Raw genomic sequence first — 23,067 nt, 5'->3', positions numbered from 1 at the left:
TTACTATCCAGAAAAACCTGGACTGCAGAGTGAATCTGGCAATCTCAAAATATATTGCATTTCCGTGTCAGGCCCTAATCTCCATCACCTGTTCCCCATCACTCGGGTATATATATTTTATTCATCAGTCGAATGCTCATGTCAGCTGACTCAGTTGTCAGCGATAATTTCTTAACATATTCAGGCGTCAAAGTTCAGACGTTGAGCATCTCATGTTGGTCGACATAACACATCCAAGCCAAAAGTGACTGTGATAAAGTGCTATGGATAATATAATTATTTGTTTGAATAACACACAACACAAAAGTGCATGTTCTTCACGGCAGCTGTGCTGCAAATTCACACAGGGAACTTTCTAAAAATTTAAGAAAACATTCTTAATAAAACCCTCCAAGTAAATGTTTCTTTTGATTAAATATTAAGCTGAAATACGTCGCTTTTTACATTCATCTTTATGGGTGCGTGGAAGCAGCGCTACCCCATAATGCTTTCTGGCGGCATGAAGCTACCATTTATCTGGTTTTAGTAAGCGGAATACTGGTGAACCTTAATGCTAGGTAGTTGTTATGGTTATTACTCTCATCATGATGAAGATTTCCCGTTTATCAATAGCTATAGTGATCACAGTCACGTTTGCTGTTACATGTGTCATGTTGTCAGTATTCAGCCGCCCGTCTTGAACACATACGTTCAATGCTTTACATACGGTAGCGTGTCTTGTCAAAGATTAAACTGGCTATAAATTGATTGTTACGAAAATATTGGAATGTTTTTCACAAGCGCTACTATCTCCGGCCCTGTGTTGGCATTCATTTCAGTTAGCGATTATTTAAAACTAACTTAAGTATGATGATGTAGAAAACATAATGTTTGAAAATAAATGTTGTTTCACCTGTTATGAAGATAGTGCATTCACCCCAGTATGTATTGTCAAGACGTGTTTATTACTCCCATATACATACTTGTGTATATTACGCAGTCTACATGAAATATTTTCCGTGAAGTTTCTGAACCATATCTTTAAAACGTTTCGTAGTTGGAATGAATGCGGGTTTAATATCTGACGTAGGAGATTCAATTTCAATTTCAATATTGTAAATGATTTCTTCATCAAAGAAACCTCCGATGACATATTTCATCATTAAGTGAAAAGCCATTGCATGACAGTGGTAAGTACGAACATTCGTAGTAAGAGGAGTATCTTAATACACTAATCCATCACACATAGATTAAAGTTCATTTCAAAAAGAACAATTATGATGGAAATGATGTAATGACCCACGGTATGTGCAAAACATTGAAAACAGAACAGAGATAAAAGTTGTGATTATAACATACTTTAATAACAAAAATGAGATTGTGGTATAGAGTAACCGCTTGGGCTGATCTCATTACACCTGACAGAGAATCTAACATCCCACCAGGTTCTCAAGACATTAACTTAAATATGTACATATACACATTTGGGAGTTAATTTAATTCAATGGTTTGCTTTGGTTTGCCAAAGATTAGCACAATATTTTGAGACTGTCAAAATTTCGTTCGACATTTCTCCTTCGTTGATACTCATATATTTGATAACACATAAATATATGTTCTTCTATCAGTCTCATCACAGTCGGAATCTGGTCTTTGGAGAGGAACGGCGCAGACCAGATTTGTTACCTTGGAGACCAGATGAGGGATTCCATCATCCACATAGCTCGGTACTAGATTGACTTCTCCGTGAGTGACTGTCTTAAAGTTCAAGGCTACAAAGGGGACACAACTTTGTCAGACATCCTTTTTAAAGATACTGCCATTACAACAAACGGGAGGGAAGTTTCCTCCCAAAATAAACATGACGTCACGAGCCGAGACTGACCAATAAGAGACAAACAGAACTGTAAGCAGACGACAGCTAAACTGATGATCAAGACTGAACAAATTTGTCAATATTGCAGCCGGAATCGTCACGACAGCACTTTGAGTGAGACTAAGTTCCACAGTGGGCAATCGTCTGCTGGAGGGTTTGCTTAACATTTCGTCATTTCACTCTTTTAAGTTGGCATTGGTCACGTGATGAAACGTGCAAAGCAGACGATACCTGAGTGATGTCTTCGACGTTGGTGCTTAGCCATGACTGGATGTAACCTGTCTTTTGATTGGCTGATCATGAAGCGTGAGGCTCAATGTCCTGGTGTTCTGCACTCGTGGATGGTGTACTTGTATCACTACGCGAATCATCACAAAATAGATCATCGTCATCATCAGAGTCCATTTGACACACTCCTGCGTCTGCCGACGACGATGATCGTATGTCATCACGTGACAGGCTTGGGTCTGACTGAAGTTTGAGCCGATCTGCAGCAGATAAGGGGCCCTGTTGCTGTAATCTGAAAAATTAAAAATCCAAATATTGTATTTGCATAACAGGACAAATAGTCACATTTGATTTTTACCGTAATCAAATAGTAAATTTTCATTGCAGATATAGTTGTGTAGACTGTTACATATTACAAGTCGTCTATTTATTCTAATATTATTAAGATCTAAATATATGTTGTTGGACAAATTAGATTACTTCATAAATTCAAACAAGTATTAATTCCTCAGATGTGAAGATATCCACGCACGACAAACTAAAACAGTGAAATAAAATAAATTTTAAAATCGTGTATAGTCACATTCCGATGTCGTTCATAGTCTCGTGAGAGTTTGACCGTCCGAGAACATCTCAACTGAGACGTATAATACTGTTAGTGTGAGCGGTCAGTGGACAGTCAGGCGAATATCTTGTAATGGGTTTACATTATCTAACATCTCATATAATTTGGAAAAAATGAGAAAATATCAAATCTAATCAAAACTGACTGATAAATGGAACTTTGTGAAGAGGATTACGGGACCAGCGCCCCTTATCGTTCAAACTAGATTGCGTAAATGGAATGAGACGGGAAAGCAGTTATAGTGATCTCAGAAATTGAATTTCACAGAGTGTATTCACATCTTCAAATCTGTATTAACGAGATTTGCCGGGATGCCCGTAATACTGACTTTTATGATTAATTTATTGGACGAATACCTTGATGATATGTAAACCGTTTTCCAAGGAAAATAAGTGCTGAGTAGAAATATGTTAATTACGTTGGTTTCTTCCGGAGATATATTTTGAAAGGATCACTCATTTCATTAATGGATATATATTTGAATTTATAGAAATTGTTGTCATGTTAGAAACTCGTAATGATTACATTTCGTTTGCATAAATTTTAACTCATGCGTATGAACTCAGTTAATAGTGAATTGTGTTTGATGTATTCGATCTCAACGATGCATCATTCATTTTCTACATATTTCATCCTGTATTGTTCAAATGTAGTTTTAAGACAATAACATCACCAAAAGTTTAATAATTATCAACATAAGCACAAGAGTTTAGCAAAAACAAATTGCCTGCAGTTATTTAAAAGAAAAAATCTACGGCTGTCTTATATTAATGAAAGAAATGACATTTCGTTAAAAAGGGAATTGTGAAGTCAGATTTCAACGACGTTCTCTTAATTACTCTGTCAATGCGGTATTCGACTTTGTATCATATGTACATCAACCCGAATTGTACGAATTAAATAAAAGCAAGCTTCTACAACCTGTCCTAATCGCTTCAGACAGTTTGAGCAAAGATAAATGAGCATTCGTTCAATAACATAATATCATGTTCAATATAATCATCAGTTACATTATCGTCTGTGTTGTATGTCGATAATGGCATAATAATAACCTAAACATACCACAACTTGCATAAAACATCACATGCGGTAAATTATAGGCACGGATTTAAAGCAGTTATTTTTGTACATGATAAATAATTATATTTTGCAAAGTTAAATTTTAACCTATCTCGGGAAATATTTGAAAACTGTGCATATATGCATGTTTTGTGGCACAATTTTCGTCTCAGCCTCAAATCATTTATTACAATAAAAAAGCCAGTCGAACTCAGTGACACTTTACCTTTTTGCTGGAGGTATTGCAGTTGATTTGCTCGGATTTTTTTCTGAATTAAGGCAATTACTACCATCTAAACTGACAGGTTCATAACAACATGACATTCGGCTAAATTGCTCGGTTTGACTGTCGCCAAGGATTTTCCGTAGTCCTGATGTGATGTCTATCTCTATAATGACGCCTTCAAGATATTGCAATCACTTTGCGGCTTTGCGTATAGGATGGCATATATTATAAACGGAAGGTCGAGTATATCACAATTTGATGTTTCATTTAGGTGAAATTTAAATACCCAACTGAAACGAAAACACGTTATTACGTGTCAAACTTGACCCCTACTAATAGCTATACAATTTCCGACAAGCACGATGATTCATAAATAATAGCACTACAAATTATCAATCTAGCCTGGCTCCTGTGTTCCCTGTGTATTGCATGATTCTCTGACACTGCGCAGCTTCCAGTGCTGTTTTAATTCATAGATATTCAGTGATCGTTTCGAAACGTTTGGAATAAAGCGAAATTCTCATCTGTATAGAAAGTGCCAACGGAAAGTATTAATTTTCCAATGCTTGTCAGAATTAGGTGTTCAAGGATGTATAAGAAATGGTAACGTGTTTGTATTTATAACCAGACGTCTGAAACATGAACATGTGAAAACTTTATGCAGACAAAAACGATAACATTATTTTCGTTGTACAGTGTATGTCAGCACTTTATCACACACACTGGGATAGTTCAAATATAAACTGCATGCATCATCACATATTTTGCACATATGAAGCAATAACACTTTATTATGCTTATATGATTGGGTGGTTTTCATCATGATTTCAAATTATTGACTTATTAATATTGCTGACTGAAAATAGTCTCATTTGAAATGTACAATGAAATAAACGTTTTGCATAAATAAACATGGGGAGTAGGCGGAGTGTAAGTGTACATGATATAAAATATTTATAACATGTTTGTATTAAACCAAGTTCCGTTTCAATGAATATACGATGCGCTTCATTCGTATTTAATGTGTCCAATGTACACACGGACAATACCACTATTCTATAGCTCCTCGCATCTTCTACCGATCATGTAGTTGGCTAATGGGAAAGCTATTTATGATCATCGATTGTGTATATATACCATGCTTTTTATGACAGCAGAAAAATATCCCTGTCAAATTGGTGATGCACAATAAAATATTAATCAAAACTTCCAGTGGTATTGAAATCATGTTTGTATGTGTAACTGTTGGGATTTAGTACTGACTTAATTAAAAGTAAACAATACTAGATCAGTGATGAATAATTTAAAAAGTTGCATGTACATGAATAGTTTACAAGCTATTCATGTTCAGTTATTAATGAATGAGACGCATACCTACCCGTCTAAAAATATTTATCATCAATTTAAACTCCTTTGTTACAGATTTGTGCTGAATTTTCAGTAGTATTTTCGTTTAATTTCCTTTTCATTAGTACACAGATGAACGTAAAAACGTCAGAGTTGTTACATTTTCTTTTTCTAAGCATTTTAATGCTTTACATCTTTTCTTAATATGGTATAAGTGTAACACAATGTCGGTGTGTGGATGTCGAAAAGAAGATCTTTGCACTTTTCTTAATCCGAAAGTTTTTCCAACTTTTTTAGCCAGAGCAAACAAAATTTCATGAAATGTCGATTGCTATTATCGGCTTGATTCTAAAATCAACAAAACAGAAAAAACTGTTTGAAATGATTCACCAAAAATTATATGATCCCAGGCCGGAGGAACAAAGCCAGCGAGAGAGAGCCTAGGCCAAGTTTAAAGATTGTCAATTTCGGAGGTACGTGCTTAATTGAGGCGATTCGGCAATAAAACCGTTGTTCATTTCAACATTGTTAAAGGGCTCATCTTCAGAGGAATATCATCTCTTGTAATTACTTGCACGTTTGTTTATCGATACGCTGATCTTAAGGGCTTGGAACCGAGGTGTCTTTATCAGCTGAAACCGACCTTCGTCAATTGCATGAGAAATTGGATGCATTTCACGCAAAACCAACATCGGAAATATCACTATTAATCAGAGAATTTACTTTGGCTGGATACCGAAAAGTTGCGTCAACTTTGCAACAATTTCCGCCAATCACGGACCCTACGAGTCGTGACTGCGCGACACCTAAGTCATTTACCATTGATTGATGCTTGACCGTGTCAATTTCAAACCTCGGTGAAATCGCAATCTTTTTGTCGCCCGAGCCGTGTCGATAGCAGGTACCAGAGATATTATTAAAGAAAAAAGACAAGTAGTCTCATTTAGTTTCCTTTGGCTATACATTTCTATCTTCTTGTTGTGAGATGTTTTCCGTGTAATAAGTCTCCCATACAACCCTTACCAGTGAAGAGTTGTCCAACCGTTGGATCGGCCTTCGCTAACCAAACACACGACCAGTCGGAGCGCACTTGAGCGGGGCTCGAGGGTTGCTTCGTTAAAGCCCCATTCAAGGAAAATTCTGCCCCTTTCAATGCGGAATTTAGCTTAAAAGAAGGGTTGGAATCTTTCAACTTGATCCAATGGTCATAATCTATCATTTAGGCTACAATTAAGCTTTACTCCCCATGGCTTCATCAGACTCGTCCTTGCTGATATCTATGATGTATTTGACATGTCAATTGCAAATATCAAACCCCTCTCATTTTCTGAGTAAACGTTTCTAGATAAATCCGGTCTGTCTACCGTGCCATTTCTGTAAACTGACACTGAACTCTCAAACACGAAGATATTTTTACAATCCCAAATCAAGCTTGTATATCATTTTTCAAGTCGATATTTTAACAAAACTCGGTATCAACCATATATCCAGTAGTTACATAGGCTATAGGTGTGCCAGATACTTCGTCCTATTCTTAACGCTAATATTTCTATAAGAAACAAACCCAAGAATTCGAAGTATCGTAGAAAATATATAATTCAAACAAGCACGTGTCAGACCCCTTTAGGAGAATTCAAGCTTACACGCATAACAAACGCTACCCTAGGGGGTGTTGTAGATTAGCAAGCAACATAGCGCAATAAGACAATCAAGACGGATTTCATGTGCTAATTCGTTAAGCAACACGGCTCACTATTCCCACGGGTTAGTCTATTGACGTCAAGTATTCCTACCGGAGGACGTAACCCGTGAAGGGGAGGGAGAGTGAAGAGCGGAGGGGGGTAGGGAGAGGTGACAGTATCAGATTATCGGGTGGCTAAGGTAAATAATAAGGTGGGGAAACGGGGATGTGTTTATCTTAGCCGTAATCGTTATTGTATAGACATCGCACAGTAACAGACAGGTGTGCCATGTACATCATTCACGGTGTGAAATTGACAATGGCCAAACGCTAACACGTGTCAAAGACATGATAAAAATGAAACAAACACTCATTTTGTTATCATCCAGTGGAACAATATTATCTTTAATTTGGGCCCACGTTACGAACCTGAATTCTATTTATTGTTTTCGGAAACCCTTCTACGTGATACAGGTTTAATTTTATCTTTTTTTAAATAACTTCATGCTAACGGAACGGGTAGACAGGGACCTTCCTGATAAGCACGTGTGTGGTGTCTCCTTGTATATTACATTGGAAGAATCAGCGAACACCTCCTAATAAATGAACATTTACCATCTACAGTGTGACACGTGAGCCAATGTGAACAAACGGGGAAGATATCTGCACACAATAAGACACTCACTAAACAAGTGGCAGATCTGATAAAGTAGAAAATTGAATTGACTTGGATATAATGGGCAGGTCTATACCTCGGTTGCTGTTATCACTTTGAAATGACAACGCGGTTGTCTTATAAATACTATTCGTGCTTCCAGGGAGAATTTTAACACAAGACAGTGTTCTGTCATTTTGAAAATTTGCTTCCGATGGAAATTGTATCGTGGAAATCTCATCAATCAACCACATGTCAATGAGGAGTGGTTTGATTGTCTCCTCGATGCTGATATTGCACGAAAGTTGCTGTATTCGGTTTCCAATATCTAAACTAGAATTGTCCTATCGCATTTTACAAAGATTTACCATCAAATCAGAAGTATGTTGTAACACAAAGGACATTAATTGGTATCTAAGATACAGAGGTATTTCTTAGTTACTGCACACCGAATAAGCATTTAGGAATTACATTTAGGAGTTTATTTAGCAAATACACTGAATAGAATGTTATGTCTAAGATACCTCATTACTTATGTTAAATGCCCAGGTTGTCCATTAAGTGTCATGGCATTAACATATATGTTTGAAAATAGAATAGCTACACTCTGCAGAAATAAAATGACTATTACACTCTGGCATGACACAGAATTTTTTTAAAGGAATGTTGACTCTGTTTTATTTGTTATTTTTTCCAGATTTATTGACAAAGTTTATATTTACATGAAAACGGTCTTGGACAAGACTAGGCTTATACTCTAGGGCATGGAAAACTGAACTTTACTTTGTTACAGTCTTCAAGCATGTATAAAAGTGGATTGGCTGAAATTTTAATACGGACAATGATCTGAAAGTATTTTTTGTAATGATATCGCCTACAAAAAGTCAAAGAAGCTATGATCTTAGGAGAATATTGGTAACGGTTACTTCTAAAATTCCCTTGCTTCGCTTGCAAGACGTGATTCCGTATTTTTAAATTGCCTAATCTCTTGCCATGCTTCCCATGCGTGTAATGTAAGGTACGGATGAGGTCAAACATTAAGATTCGATTGGATCGTATCTGCGGGCAAATATGAAAAATTTATTTGGCGACGAGCAGTTGCTGCTAAGTTAACCTTCTTCCCTAAGGATCTAATCGAACACGCCGTCTTCAAGTCTGCTATCCGCATGTTTTCTTCAAGGGCAGTAGTCTTGTTCTACAAGGTGTTCTTGTAATTAACACATAGGTAGTATTTATCACGCGATAGGTACGAAATTGATAAGTAGTTACATGAAGTAATCTACTCGAAAGAGTGTTTGATTGTTCAGAATGTATAACGTGTGAACGAAATTGACACTGTGTTTGCAAACGTGATGGATTTACGAGCAAGTGTGTTAATCAATTGTCAGTCCCGATGTGTATTTCGACAACTTACTCCCGATCCTTTTCCTCAAGATGATGTACATGACCCCCAGTGTATTTTTCATCCAGATGCTTTCATGTTGCATTAATATCTTCTTAGTCATATGTATTTTAACAATTTATGGAGGTCTACCATTAATTAATTTTGTGACTTATATGTGAGAATCGCATTTGGCTGTATAGCAGGGAGGTCTGAAAACTGATCTTATAACTTAGGTAGAAAGCCTGGCGATTTTGAAAGTCTAGCTTACATCAGGTGCAATGACATTGAAACTTCTTATTATTTCGTCATATGAGTGACAACGAGGAATTTAGTGAAAAATAAATATTGTAATAAAATCAGAAATAATTTATAGCATTTAATGCATTACTGCAACACATATCGTGTTACGCTTGTTAGCATTAAACTTTTGTCATTCTTAAAGAACCATTACGACTATCATTTCTTTGGCTGCATCCGTTGTCTCTGCGGTAAGTGAGTTCTATATTTGAAAAAGTGTTAGAAATGCTGAATAAATAATAATTAATATTCATGAAACAAAAAAAATTCCAAATGATCAGCTAATTTCAATCAATATTATCTCAACCAATTTAATCGTGTCTCGTGCAGCATATGGGATTAAGGCCCTCCAATGTTGCGAAGTGCATAGAGTATAAAAATTATTTTAGGTAGTTACAACTCAAACAGTTACGAGAGTGTACAGTTTTGCCTGAAGCAGTTTATTGAATTTTGAGTCAAGCTATTTCCTCATACGTGGCATGTGCAGAGAAAGTTTAACTTAAAATTCTCGAAATGTTGCATGGGTTGTGTGTACATTAAGTACATCACAATAAACTTGTTTTTAAGAAAAATATGCAATAAATCTGAAATAACTGAGGCTATAGGTTTCACATATTTGAGCAAAGCATGCATCGCTCAGAAGCAGTTGCAGCATGACGAATGAAAACATTGACGTTTGATGCGTCTGTATTCTTAAATTGATATTTTTGGAAAATTGAATTATTGAGTAAACAGGGCACGTTTCCACATAAATAGAACAGATTCAATAAACTTTGTGAAGGTTGAACGTTCAGTATATGATATTATGCATGACCTAGTCTCACGTGAATCATGTGTTCTGCACAATAGATATCGACTGTCTGTTATAGCGCTCAAGACGAATACACTTCTTTAAATCATAAAACTATCTTTTGATATTTCTAAAAACCCGAATAATATAATGAACAAAAGAATAAACTACTATTTAGATAACATGTTATTACATAGGTCCCGGGACGAAAATATAAATACAAGTATGGATGCGGTTTATTAGTCGATTTAACAGTCATACAATGCTTCGTTTAGGGAACATAAGTTAAGGAGAGTTGGAGTTTTAACATTTATGTCTTCATGAGGTATTTAGAAACGGGTAGGTGGAACAAAATATGATTCCAAAGCCTTTCTTACCTATTTTTCGCGGCAGCCGCTCTGTCTCTCTGTCTTCGATTTTTAAACCAGTTCCCAACTTGGGTAGGCGTTAGACCTGTGGCCTGGGCAAGCTCCCTTTTCTTCGTGGGGTTGGGATAGGGATCTTGTAGATACCATTCTCTCAAAAGATTCCGTGTGCGTTCTTTAAAACAGTGGGTTTTCTGTTCGCCGTCCCATATTGTTCTGGGTAGGGGATATTTCTTCCTGACTCGGTATTTATCAACAGGGCCTAATGGTCGTCCACGGAGTTTTTCGGCTTCCTGATAGTGTGCCTCTAACCACATCGCCTGCAGTTTGGCATGGGATTCTTTCGTGAATTTTTGATTTTCTAAAATGTGGTATAAGTCTCTGAAATTGCCCGTGTGGAAGGCCACGAGAGCTCGCGCCCTGAGCACCGACTCGTGCTTGTTAAGTGCCTCGCATGCTGACGGATTGACGGGTAGTGACCACAAAAATCGGCCTAATCTTTCAATGTCTCCACTTTCTTCCAAAGTCTCACACACCTTAGCAACTTGCTGCGGCGTGAAGTGTAGGGTAGGGAGGGGGAACATCGCTGGGAGTAAGGGGGTATCGACTCCACAAAGTCCAAACATGAGTTCTGTTCGGGTGGTGTGACGACCCTCCGTCGACGCTAAAGAAACGCTGGTAACTGTCGAGTCCCTTCCTAGGATGTTATTTCTTTAAGCGCGATCGTACATCGACACTATTATAAACAGAAAGCATTGGGGAGTGGTCACCATCACCTAATGTGTCACTTTTTATCACAAGGGCTGCAGAAATCGGGCCTTACAATCACACACATCAGGCAGCCCAATCGCCAATTGCCTTCTAAACGATTGGGCGAGGGCAGATCCTTCACTTAGTCGTCATGGAGACACTGTCAATCATCACTGATAGCTGTCAATCAAACGCTCGCAGCCAACACCGTGCGGCTTGTACGGTTGGTAGGATTAGCTAGCGGTAAGATAGCTGCTTCAGGATGTAAACACAAGCCTTGCGCTTCTCAGCTGAAGCAAACACATGGTTTCTGGTGGGATCAGTGACCGTCGTCAATGTTGAAGTTTTGTCTGTAGTGGTAATAATAGGGATTGCGATCTCGGGAAAGATTTACGTTTTATAATTCGGGATATCTGGGTCCCTTGACACCGTGGGATAGATGACACGGACAGTGTACGCTTGAACTGTCGCGGATTCTCACCGTTGGATGTTTTGCCACATGTTAATAAGGATATTATCTCGCAAATGACCATTCTAGTTCGTTTTGACAGGGAGTTAAATGAGTTTCTTCCATAATGTCGATATTAGTGTAATAAGTAAACGTTGATTTTATCATTTAATCTCTGAATGCACAAACAATGCTTGGACTGAAAATTGCTGGCATGAATGTTCTGAAAACATGTCAGCAACGACAAATTCATAAATGTTAGATTGCACTCATTCATAGATAGAAATTCATAAATATAACGACATAATGAAAGTTAAAACGTCGAATTTAGAACGGGAATATCTGAATACATTTCATCAGATGTACTCTAAAACGCATCGTCTGTTTTCATCTAGACACGATACCGACAGTCATGAAACACAGATCCTAAAACTCTTCGTCCATATTCACAAAGAAATACAATATATTAACAATTCATATATTTTTACTAGTGAAAAGGCAGGATGAAGTGGACTAAAATATCCGTAAGATCATTTAGTCCAGCTCTTGCGAAAACTCATGGCAAACGTGGTCGAAAGAGTTTATTCAAATGCTTCCAAACTTGTACTAACCTCTTTCTATCGTAACAATTATGTGACATTTATGTAACGTCATACGATGTCAGAGAGTTTTCTCTTAACAATACTGTCTCAAACTTAGCATTACCTAATTCTGAGTCAGTGTTAGGATCACCATGGAAGACTTTCTTTATTTTTTTATACTGATCTTGATCTTGATCAACGCATCTCCATCTCATCTCATTTATCTCTGTGTTCCTCCTCTGGTCTCTTTCTCTCCGTCTCTATACATCCGTCCCCATACTCAGAATGCATTCATTTCTCTAATGTTCAGAGCTGAAAATTACTAATATACTGGACAATCTAAGTTAGGGATACTGGTATATATATTATTGATATCTAATCAGCATGTCAATGAATAAATATCCTAATTGTTTTTGTCCAGTATATTATATTTTTTTATTGTTCTCACGCACGCTAGCACTTACACACATCATGATATTTGTTCCCTGTTATATTTCATGCTGATGCAAAATGTATTTCGGAAAAAGATTTAGTCATCTAGCTACAATTACCTCAACACTCAACCACTACTAAATAAATCACACCAGCTCGTTAGCTTTTTTAGATATATTATGTTAAAGTGGCATGGGCTGAATGTATTACATCCTAACTGATCTAAATAAATGTGAAGCGTCAATAATAACATATAGACACAGAAAATAGGGGCAGTTAGGTAGCCTAGTAGTTTAAGCGTCCACTCGTCACACCGAATACCCGGGTTCGATTCCCTACATGTGTACAATGTGTGAAGCAGGTAACCCCCCGCTATGATATTCCTTGAATATTGCTAAAAGCGGTCTGAAATATACTCACTCATCGTAAATACATATTCTGACTTTATGTAAAATAGTGAATTGTGATAAATGTGTGCGATTCCAAAGTTTCTGTGTCTAAAGAAATATTATAAACAGTGATTCACATCAAACAGGTGTGCCACGCAAATCATGAGAATGGAAATTGTGCTCTGTTCTTTATCTCATGGTCAGCAGGTGGTCCAGGTGTGCGTTATAAATCTTCATATAATACGTATAGTCATAGCTTGATGGATTGTAATTTACACAACTAATTTACGGTGTGATTATATTGATTAAGATAATGCTTCCCTGAGAAGACTATTATCTCCCGTCTTGTTATCAATCAACTATTATTAATTATTAAATATCATTCTCAAATCATAATGTGAGTATGTAAAGGTATAATGCAATATTTTCCCGTCCAAGCTGTTTGATAGCGTGAAAAAGAACGGGACTAATATCAGCTCCTCACGAATCTTTGTTGATGTTAATTGCATAACGAATGTTTATTTCAATATGATGTTCATTTCACGCCATCTGTAACAATTACGATGTCAATGTCAAGACAGTCGTACGTATATTCTATATTGTTATGAAGTCATGGTGGTTCTTAAGCGCTTTTACACACGATATAACTACATGTTGAAGAGAAAAATTTGGAAATCTTTCATTTTTCTTTAATAGTTTCTCTGAAATAAAGAGAGACTCAAGTCATTAAGATGATTAAGACAGTGATGTGGCTTCATGAAATGTGCTAACCCCTTTCTCATAACATGGTAATTTAGAAAATCACTTGTGAAAATTAATAATCTATAGCAGCCCGAGTTTGCTCATCGTCAAATCTAATCACTACTTCCCCCGGGCTTCCAATCAAATCGTTTACATGTTACTGTCTATTTCACTACAGTTCATATTTGGCGATTTGTCTTGTCTTAATTTGCAGAAACTGACCAGGAGCTAATTAACAAGCTGCCCGGGCCATGCAATCGGTAGTAACCTAATAGTTCAGTTCAGTGGCGTAGCACACAAGCTTGTCGTTTCAAACCTCCCAGATTTTTGTCGCCTCGTACATTGATTTGAGAAATTTCGCTAACGCCAAGTATATAACCGCAAGGTAGAAAAACCTCAAGTTGGACGTATTTTGAAACTGGTTTTTAACTATAATCTGAGTTCCTTTGGCAGATTGTAACTCTAAGTCGTAAACTGGGTTCATTCTGCCATATGATATCATCAACTTTCGCTCAAACAAACGTAAGGTGACACTAAGCGAATAACGTATAGGTTACGGAACTTATAAAGTATGATACTAGGCGATGTGTATTTGAATATCATCTTTTAATATGCCTAATTGAGACATGTATAAATCTGTTAATGACTAAGTTCTGACAGTTTGGTTAAATTCATTTTCATTTCGTTTAAGTTACACAAGCTGAAATGAGAATACTGGACACTCTTTTCATTTCTTTTTTATTCAAGTTAAACAATTCATGTATAATTGTTTACGAAGTGTACATCTTTCGTCAAATGCCTCTTGAGACTGACTTCATGTAATAATACAGGATATACACGTCTTCATACCCTATAACTCTCTCCCTTCCTCCTCGTCCTCTCTCTCTCTCTCTCTCTCTCTCTCTCTCTCTCTATCTATCTGTGTGTGTGTTTAGACAGCTATTATCAAGAATCAATGAATAGTGAAATAGACTTATTAAGATTCACAAAAAAGACCAAGAATCACCGTATCCTTTAACAGCATTGAATAAACCAACAACAAATAATTACCCTTACTGTATACGAATAAAATAAAGCAGAGGATATTCCATTTTGTGAGCATATCACCAGCCATACAGTGCCAAATGCCAATGCATGTGAGAAAAAGTAATATATATCCATACAGATGAAACATGTCCAAAGGAATGGAATAAACTGTCACATTTTCCCTTAGTTTCTCTTCATCATCTGTTCCTCCTTGGCTTCATCATTTGATCAGTCTTGTAAATCCAATATCCCCTACTTTTTATGCTCCCTGCAGCCGTTTTCGTAATAGCAGGTCTCCTACATGCTGTGCCTATCGAAGGAGGCAGATACATAGATGGTGATGGTGACGAGATTTCCCTCTCATCGTGCCCTGTTGGGATGAGAAGTGTCTCATAATATCGATCACTTGTTTGTCTGGTCCAGGCGCGATGATTTAGAAGCCAGATTCATATTGCATGGTTATTACCGAGTACCGCGTTAAAGTAGATACTAAAAATAGAGTATAAACTACGACTACAAGTTTTATCTACCTTGAAAGTCTGAAAGATAAATATTAAAGTTCATGTTATTGAAACAATTAAATTAGTATTGATGTTCTTTTTCAAGGAAAGTGCAATCTATCTCTTAATGGGAACTGGTAATTTCGAGACATGAACACACAATCTGCACGTGCATCAAAGATTGTTGGTGCGACTAGATCTATATCCCGTTGTAATCATCGAGTTACACACATAGAACACAGCATGGGGCATTGATGCAGAATTTCTATAAAGTTAAAATCATTTCAATAATGTGGGTTTATTTAAAATCTGGATAAAATCTTTTTGGTGAGAGGACAAGCTGTGACATCAGCATGGCACCTTGTGAATTAAAACAGAGATGATGCCCTTGTCACATTTTTGCCGTGGTTATCTGAAAATAATGCCAGGACAGTTTTATTCATAACCAGGACATGTATTACGATATAAGATCGAATGACCACATTCAATATTATGGATTATCATAATACATTTTCATACTCATTCCAAACATTTGGACCCGTTAAGAGTGAATAAGTGAGTTAGTGAAGAAGTGGTCAGAGTTCGTCGGTCTTCAGTACCCTATGCTTGTCCTTTCAGGCGACTAACACGATCAGGTCCCAATTTCTCGAAACAAACTTAAGTCTGAGTTTTGACTGAAGTTCGAGTTTTCACTCAAATTGGAGAAAATACATTTCCCAGAATGTACTGAAATTGATATTAAACTAAAAAATAGTAAACAGTTTGAGTTTTGTGACTATATTGCTTAAGGTGTTTGGGCATTTTCTATTTCAAATTGTCAAACTCAGTTTGAAATTTGAGTAAAAACTTAAGTTTCTTTCGAGAAATCGGGGCCTGATGGTATAGCTTGCTGATGCATGCTATATCAAATATGTTAATCAATGTTCATGATGTCATTCACTTGATTGTCTGGTCCACTTCCTTCACATAGATTAAACATCGCTGAGTGCGGCGTTGAACAAAAGAAACGAGTATTTAAGCATAAATTGTATGATCATGTCATTATACATTTTCAGAGATGCTAATACATTTCATCAGACATCCCGGAATACATTCATATGTGTAATTAGCTGTAATAGATGCACTGACACCCGTCAACGCAGCGAGTGTCAATACTGTCGTCGTTTCGTCAGTCTAACATCCGGAATCCAAATGTTGATTGATTAGAAACAGACAAGTGCTGATATCATCTCGTGCATTATACTTTCATGTATATTTCATCAGCTCCAGAAACAGACCTGACTGCATCTCATGCGAGATGTCATGAAGTTTTCACCCTGCGTGATTAACACTGCCCTCGACCGACCTCGATGACCTGAGAGGGGGCATTGCACTGACCACAAACTAATCAATTACGTTAACTTGAATAATTTAGATGTATATTATGCACATATACGCGTCTTGGTGCCAGGTTGTCTTGATGCCAGGGAATCAAACCTGGGTCTTCATTGTAACGAGCGACCACCTCAACCACTAAGCTTCCCCAGCGCAACTGTACGAAACATATACATGTATGTGTATGTAATAACAATTGCATAGTGCCCATGAATCCTTAATTCATGGCTTAGGAAAACATGGCGCTGGTAAAAGAATTACAGGTGTTTTGTAAGACTAACAAATAGTGTCGGAAATGAACATATTTTACACAAAAAGCTCACAGTCAAAAGAAATAGCATTTAATGAAAATGAGTCCTGACACTTTCCTACTTTTCACAAGCTGTGGAAATCTAGACTTGCGTGGGCTTTCTTGGATATATTTGCTTCAGGGTGTGTATGACAGACTAGTGTTTTGTGTAAATGTATCTTTGCTCTGATGTAATGTAAGTCTGCACTGGAGGATTCACGTGATAACAAGTGTGTCTTCTTGAAGCAAGAGTGCCCGTGATCCTATGAAATTATAACTGAAGTTTGCATTGAGGGTTTGCACCACTAGTTTATGCTTGTAAATACAGAACATAACAGTATAACAGGAATTATACGTGGAAAAAACATAGACGGACTTTAATTGTTTTAACAAAGCAAAACTAATTGGGTTAGTTCGGCATATCGGTATGTAGGCGACCGAGACTACGCACCAGGTTGAGAATGCACTCAAGGCCGAGACTACGCTCCAGGGCCACGTTCTTCAAAGCGATCGCAGCAATGTTATAAAGTGTGAGAGTTACGATCATCTTAGCGCTACGATTGTTTAGTGGAACGGGCCCAGGCCAAGACTATACTCCAGACCGACACTATTCTCCAGGCCGAGACAATACACCAGGCCGAGATTATACTCCAGACCGACACAAATCTGCAGGCCGAGGCAACACTCCAATCCGAGATTATACTCCAGACCGACACTTCTCTCCAAGCTGAGACAATAAGCCAGGCCGACACTATTCTGCAGGCCGAGACAATACTCCAGGCCGAGATTATACTCCAGACCGACACAAATCTCCAGGCCGAGACAATACTCCAGGCCGAGATTATACTCCAGACCGACACAAATCTCCAGGCCGAGGCAACACTCCAGGCCGAGATTATACTCCAGACCGACACTACTCTCCAAGCTGAGACTACGGAGTGAATTGTGTTCATTTTCTGTTGTTCCACCTACATGCCGGAGGTCTGAAAGTTATGGAATCTCGACCAGCCATTCCATCGATTGATCTAGTATGCAATGGTGCACGGCGATGACATGCACTCAAATAGCCACCGAAACTGAGCATGAAGCCACTTCTTACGACAAGTCATCTTTAATGGGGACGAATTCTACTTATGAGGACAACGTAAGACATTACTCTTCATTCCCTCATCAATCGTGGTATATATTGTCCATAAGGGATTTAAGGCAACTTCCGAAAATGTTTGTCTGAACCTTCATTGTTGTGAACGTTTTAAAAGCTGTTAGGTATAGGTTCCTTAAATACGTTTTATTTTGTCAGTACGGATACATTCAGGAGTACTGTGCTATAAACCGTTACTTCCGTATTGTCATGACTGACATTATTGACTAACATTACAGCATATATTGCTCTTTATGTTTAGAAATGCATGAAGTTGCGGATTGGCTATGGTTTTACGGCAACAATCAAGCGCCATTACGACTGGTGACCCCAAAATAGTCTCCATAGTTTATAACCGAATGGAGAATCGAACCCGGACCTACAGACGATACATTTACCACTAGGCCACCTCATCGCTCTCTAATACTGGAAGTGAACTTTGCCGTAATGTCGCTGGAACTTGCTAAAACCCAACTCACTCACTATTTTCGTACAATAGACACAGTGGATCAAATTCAGTACCGCATCTTCGTTCAGGGAGTGATGTCGTCTCCTCGCTTTGTCCAGTCATTCTCTTTACACAATATTTCACTCGCGTTGTAATTGGACTTGGTGTTTTCATCCTCTTGCCATTTATGGAAAATAAAGCAAAGACAAAGAATAATTCTAAGATGCATCCTACATTTGATTACAGAAGATGAACTCTCGGTGATATTTCAATTTTGCACGTAAAATAATATCATCTGTACTTGAAAGCACCACCAATACCCGTATCTCTGGCTTTACACATGAGAAAAAAGCATGTGCATTTAGCGATTGAACTTTGATTGAACTTAAACTGCGCAGTACCAGTATCTAGTTAACAGTGTCGCTATCCATCTGCATGGCACGCCTGCAAGTAATCCCATTGTCGGTGTCGTCAAATTATTAAAACTTCTCCATATAATAACGGGTTATGGAAAGCAATATCGAATTAGCAAAATACATCTTAGCAGTTAGTATTTTCGGCTTTTGTCGTGTGGATGAATATTAACCTTTTTTGTCAATTCTAATTTACATTTAAGCGCATGTTTTGCGCACACGTCAATTTCCCTTATCCGCCAACGCCCTGATCAAATACTAAAACAATTGCTAAAAAGTACAATTTTGCCTTTTGATAGATCACTTACATCAGACAATATCAGTCGAACCAAGTTCGTTTATAATTGGTAGTGTTTTTGTAATACCGAGTAGTTTAATTAATATCTAGAATTCACGACGGATGGCAGCAGTAAAATTGGTTTGCACTTCCTAAAGGTGCAATTTCAGGCATTTGAGCTGCTTCTTCAGAACGGCATTTGACATCGACGGTAAGCATTTGAATAACGATAAAGACTAAAATTACCATTTTGAAATACAAAATCCCTATTCAACGTATAGCGATCGTTCCGGCTGAACCTTGGTTTTCCATCGATCATCCGACTTCAAATATCGTCTGCTCGTTTCAGATTTTGGCGCGCGGGGGAAGCCTGTGATTAGCAGACGATACTTAGTATTTTCTGTCGGATTTGTTTGGCAGGATTTTGATCTCTCGTGCTCGACTGTAGTTTGATTATAAGGTTCTTTAATCAAGCTCTAGTCCCGGTGGAAAAAGATTTAATGTCACAAAGATCAGAACCGCAACGGGATCATATTTTACATTGGGTTAATCCCGCCTGATGATGGAACGTGGGGATTACAGCGTTGATCATCAGACTTGAGCATTGTTCGCGTTGAGAGGAGTCAAGTTTTAAGATAATTGGTATATGATGCGCTGGTGCGCCACACCAGATATGCACATATCTGCAACCGATTTGAGATAATCTGTAACCCGACTCTTGTTGTATTGTAACAATACTCCCCACGACAGGTAATGTAAATCTAATTATTCTTCCTAAATCTGGCCTGTCGAGTGGACAAGCAAACTATCCTAATTCAGCCTGAGTAAAATCACCAAGCTATTGTCCTGTTTTCCTATGAGACAACCACCCTTGTAACGGACCACTGGAAATTTACTTTCTCCGTTTCATCTGTCCGCGACTACGCTAATGGAACGGCGGGAATGATCTCTCACGAACCTAACTGATACAACCCGTAGCTTTTGAGTGTTAGCGAGCCACAAGGGACTTGTTTCTGCCAGTACACCTGATAATACTCAGGCAAATTTGTTTGTTGAAGGAATGCATGCTGGTAGAGTTTAATGTGAACAATTATCTACAACGGACATTGCTCAATCCGACAAACTCTCTAATGTAATGGTTGTAACATTCATGCCATAATGAAAATGGTCGATATCAGTTATGGTGATGCTGGGTTTGAGAAGGTTAGCTGTATGCTGCGGAAACACGTAGCTCTTTATCCATTGATATTAAACTGAAGAATATGTTATTGCTCTAAGGGATTCAGGGCCACGAAGTGTCCCCAGTATCATGTTACAAATTACTAAAATCTAAAATTGGGGCTTTGAAAAGTGTGATCTGAATGAATCTTTGTTCTTGCTAACAACGGTTTGCTTGGCCCTTGGTTGTATATCGACATTGTTGTACCTTGCACCGTTCTGATTAAATATCAGCACACACTCGCTTACTTTGCATGATATTTCCTTGATATCTGTTAATGATTCACTTGACACATCAACACGGCTTTTACGTGTTCAACTCATGCCATTCCACCCGCCCCTAAATACAAGATGCACTCAGTTACGCTAACTGACCTTAAGTTGACATTCGGCATCCTTCTATATAAACATATATCTTTGTTTATCTGTATTATCCAATTTGGAATAATACACTTTCGATTAACGGGACTTTTCCATAACCTTGTAGCACTGTTGATTTTCAGTGATCCAGTGATATGATTCTCTTCGTTATTATGCCGTTTATGTCTGTCTGATTAGGCTGATAATCGAAACTGGTTAATTCATTGAGTTATTTTATATTTCTTTGTAAAATGACGTGTTTGATTCCTTTCCAATTCTGAGTTTAAAACAGAAAAAAACGAACTTCAAATAGACATTCACAAATGCACGTAAAATTGAAACAAAATGAAACAATACATTTCCATAAAGCCTCTTCAGCTGGTACCCTAGTAAGCCCTGGTTTAACGCTTAAGGTAAGTTGTATTGTTTTTACCCACGCGTTAAGTATAATGAATGACACGCTGGATAAGAAGGGGTCCAACACTATCGACCTAGTGAAAACAGGAATATAGACCATCAAAGAAATCGTGGTGGCAAATCCGGCAGATGGGGATGAAGATGTTGCAATGTCCACACCACCCCATGACCTCTGCAAGACCTCCACAAGACCTCATAATGGCTGAGTGTCAGGCTGATCTAGCCACGCAACAGGAAGAGCTAAACATAAGTCAATTACCAATACACATACTTGAACGGTCGATCTTCACACACGACGGGGTGGCTTTGTAAGGTGTAATGTATGTACAACTGTTACCACAGGTGTTGGTGGGGGGTGGGGCAAGCGGCAGGGGACGAGCACCGTGTGAAAATATGACACCCGCATTTGATCCCTGAGGTCATTTATTTTTGTCTTCCTGTAGCTCTCCTTCCAGTAGAATAACAAGTTTACTTTTGTGTCTTTTTGTTAACAAACTAAAGAAGTCTTGAATACACTTTCTTTTTGTGCAGACGGTTCACGTGGTTCTGAATAATCAATCTATTGTGCTTCTTATCCGACTGTGCGATGTTACCGTATTTTGTTTACGAACAAAGAAAATACCTTTATATGTTACTGCTTAAGTTTGTTTATCGTAAACAAAACTACAAGTATTCATTGGAAATATTGCTGAAAGCAAATCTGGAAATATTTCCGTATGATATGAAATGGTTTGAATTGATACTTTGTGTGAATTGCTGAAGATTTAAAAGAAACGTTTTGGCACTGAAATGAGTTTACGTATTTTGTCATTAATAATAATTATTGATGAAACTCGACTTTATGTGTTGTTTTGAAGATTCAGTTAAGGTTTATGCAAAATCTATATAAGTGGCCACTATTAAACAGTTAAACTATTTTAACTGTAACTGTTAAGTGTGTTAATATATATCATAATATAAGATTTAACTACTGAAATGTGATTGCCATTGAGGCAGATTTTAAAAAGATGACACCAACTATCAACACACCACATAGATATGTACATGATAGAAACACATGACATGACGTATAAAGAATGAACAACATTTTGTTGAGAATAGATCACCAAATGTTTTAAATAGGTAAATTTATTTTACAGCTAATTAAGTAAGTATTTACAGAATATTTAAATATCAGATGCAAATTTGTAAATGCTGTTTAAAACATGTCCGTTTCTGTAACGTATCGTTATTTTGACAGCAATGTAATTGCAAGCTGATGATTTCTTTCTCAGTTATTAATTAATCATTTTCTTAACAGTAGCACGCACTGAGGAAGTTGAGACAACTGAAGACTATGCTGGGTCATTTGTTTATGGGCGGGTTCATCAAATTACAACAGATGACATTTGAACGTTCTTTTAGAGTCTTTAACACGCCACTAATGACTATATCAATTTTGCACGATCCTGTATCCGCCCGATAGCGAATATAAGCATCCCCGTCTCACCTCGGGGAGCGTCGCATCATTTTTATACGAATTATACTAAGAAAAGTTGACTTCAATTTGCTCCGTCTATAATATTCTATTCAGAGAAAATATCCAAGCAATATGAACTTATTAATTTTAGATCATCTGTCAAAACAAACTAACCTTAGACTTCTAATGCACTGATACCGGAGGGATAGAAGCTATGTTATCATAGAAAATAACGCGACATGCTCTCGTTTGACTTGAAAGAGTGGCACTAATGTTATTTCATACGCTGTAT

The 23,067-nt window shown here is 37.6% G+C and overlaps 1 protein-coding gene across 1 annotated transcript; it reads right to left on the bottom strand.

Moving 5' to 3' along the window:
* Nucleotides 1–1,321: 1,321 nt before the first annotated feature.
* LOC137294900 (homeobox protein SIX6-like) lies at nucleotides 1,322–11,276 on the bottom strand. The gene is made up of 2 exons (XM_067826069.1): nucleotides 10,525–11,276; nucleotides 1,322–2,375 (listed from the first exon to the last, which is right to left on the bottom strand). The coding sequence occupies exons 1-2, from the start codon at nucleotides 11,136–11,138 to the stop codon at nucleotides 2,153–2,155; spliced, it is 837 nt and encodes a 278-aa protein (XP_067682170.1). The 5' UTR covers nucleotides 11,139–11,276; the 3' UTR covers nucleotides 1,322–2,152.
* Between the last annotated feature and the right edge of the window lie 11,791 nt (nucleotides 11,277–23,067).

Source organism: Haliotis asinina, chromosome 8 (assembly GCF_037392515.1).
Source record: "Haliotis asinina isolate JCU_RB_2024 chromosome 8, JCU_Hal_asi_v2, whole genome shotgun sequence".
Classification (NCBI taxonomy): domain Eukaryota; kingdom Metazoa; phylum Mollusca; class Gastropoda; order Lepetellida; family Haliotidae; genus Haliotis; species Haliotis asinina.
Note: the sequence above shows the minus strand (reverse complement) of the source record. Positions and strands in the feature narration are given on the sequence as shown.

Excerpts from the sequence above, each read along its gene's own strand:
- LOC137294900 (XM_067826069.1), bottom strand. The coding sequence starts at position 11,138 with ATGTTTGGACTTTGTGGAGTCGATACCCCCTTACTCCCAGCGATGTTC. Across the intron at positions 2,376-10,524 it reads GCGGCTGCCGCGAAAAATAG|ATTACAGCAACAGGGCCCCT; the intron begins GTAAGAAAGGCT and ends TTAATTTTTCAG.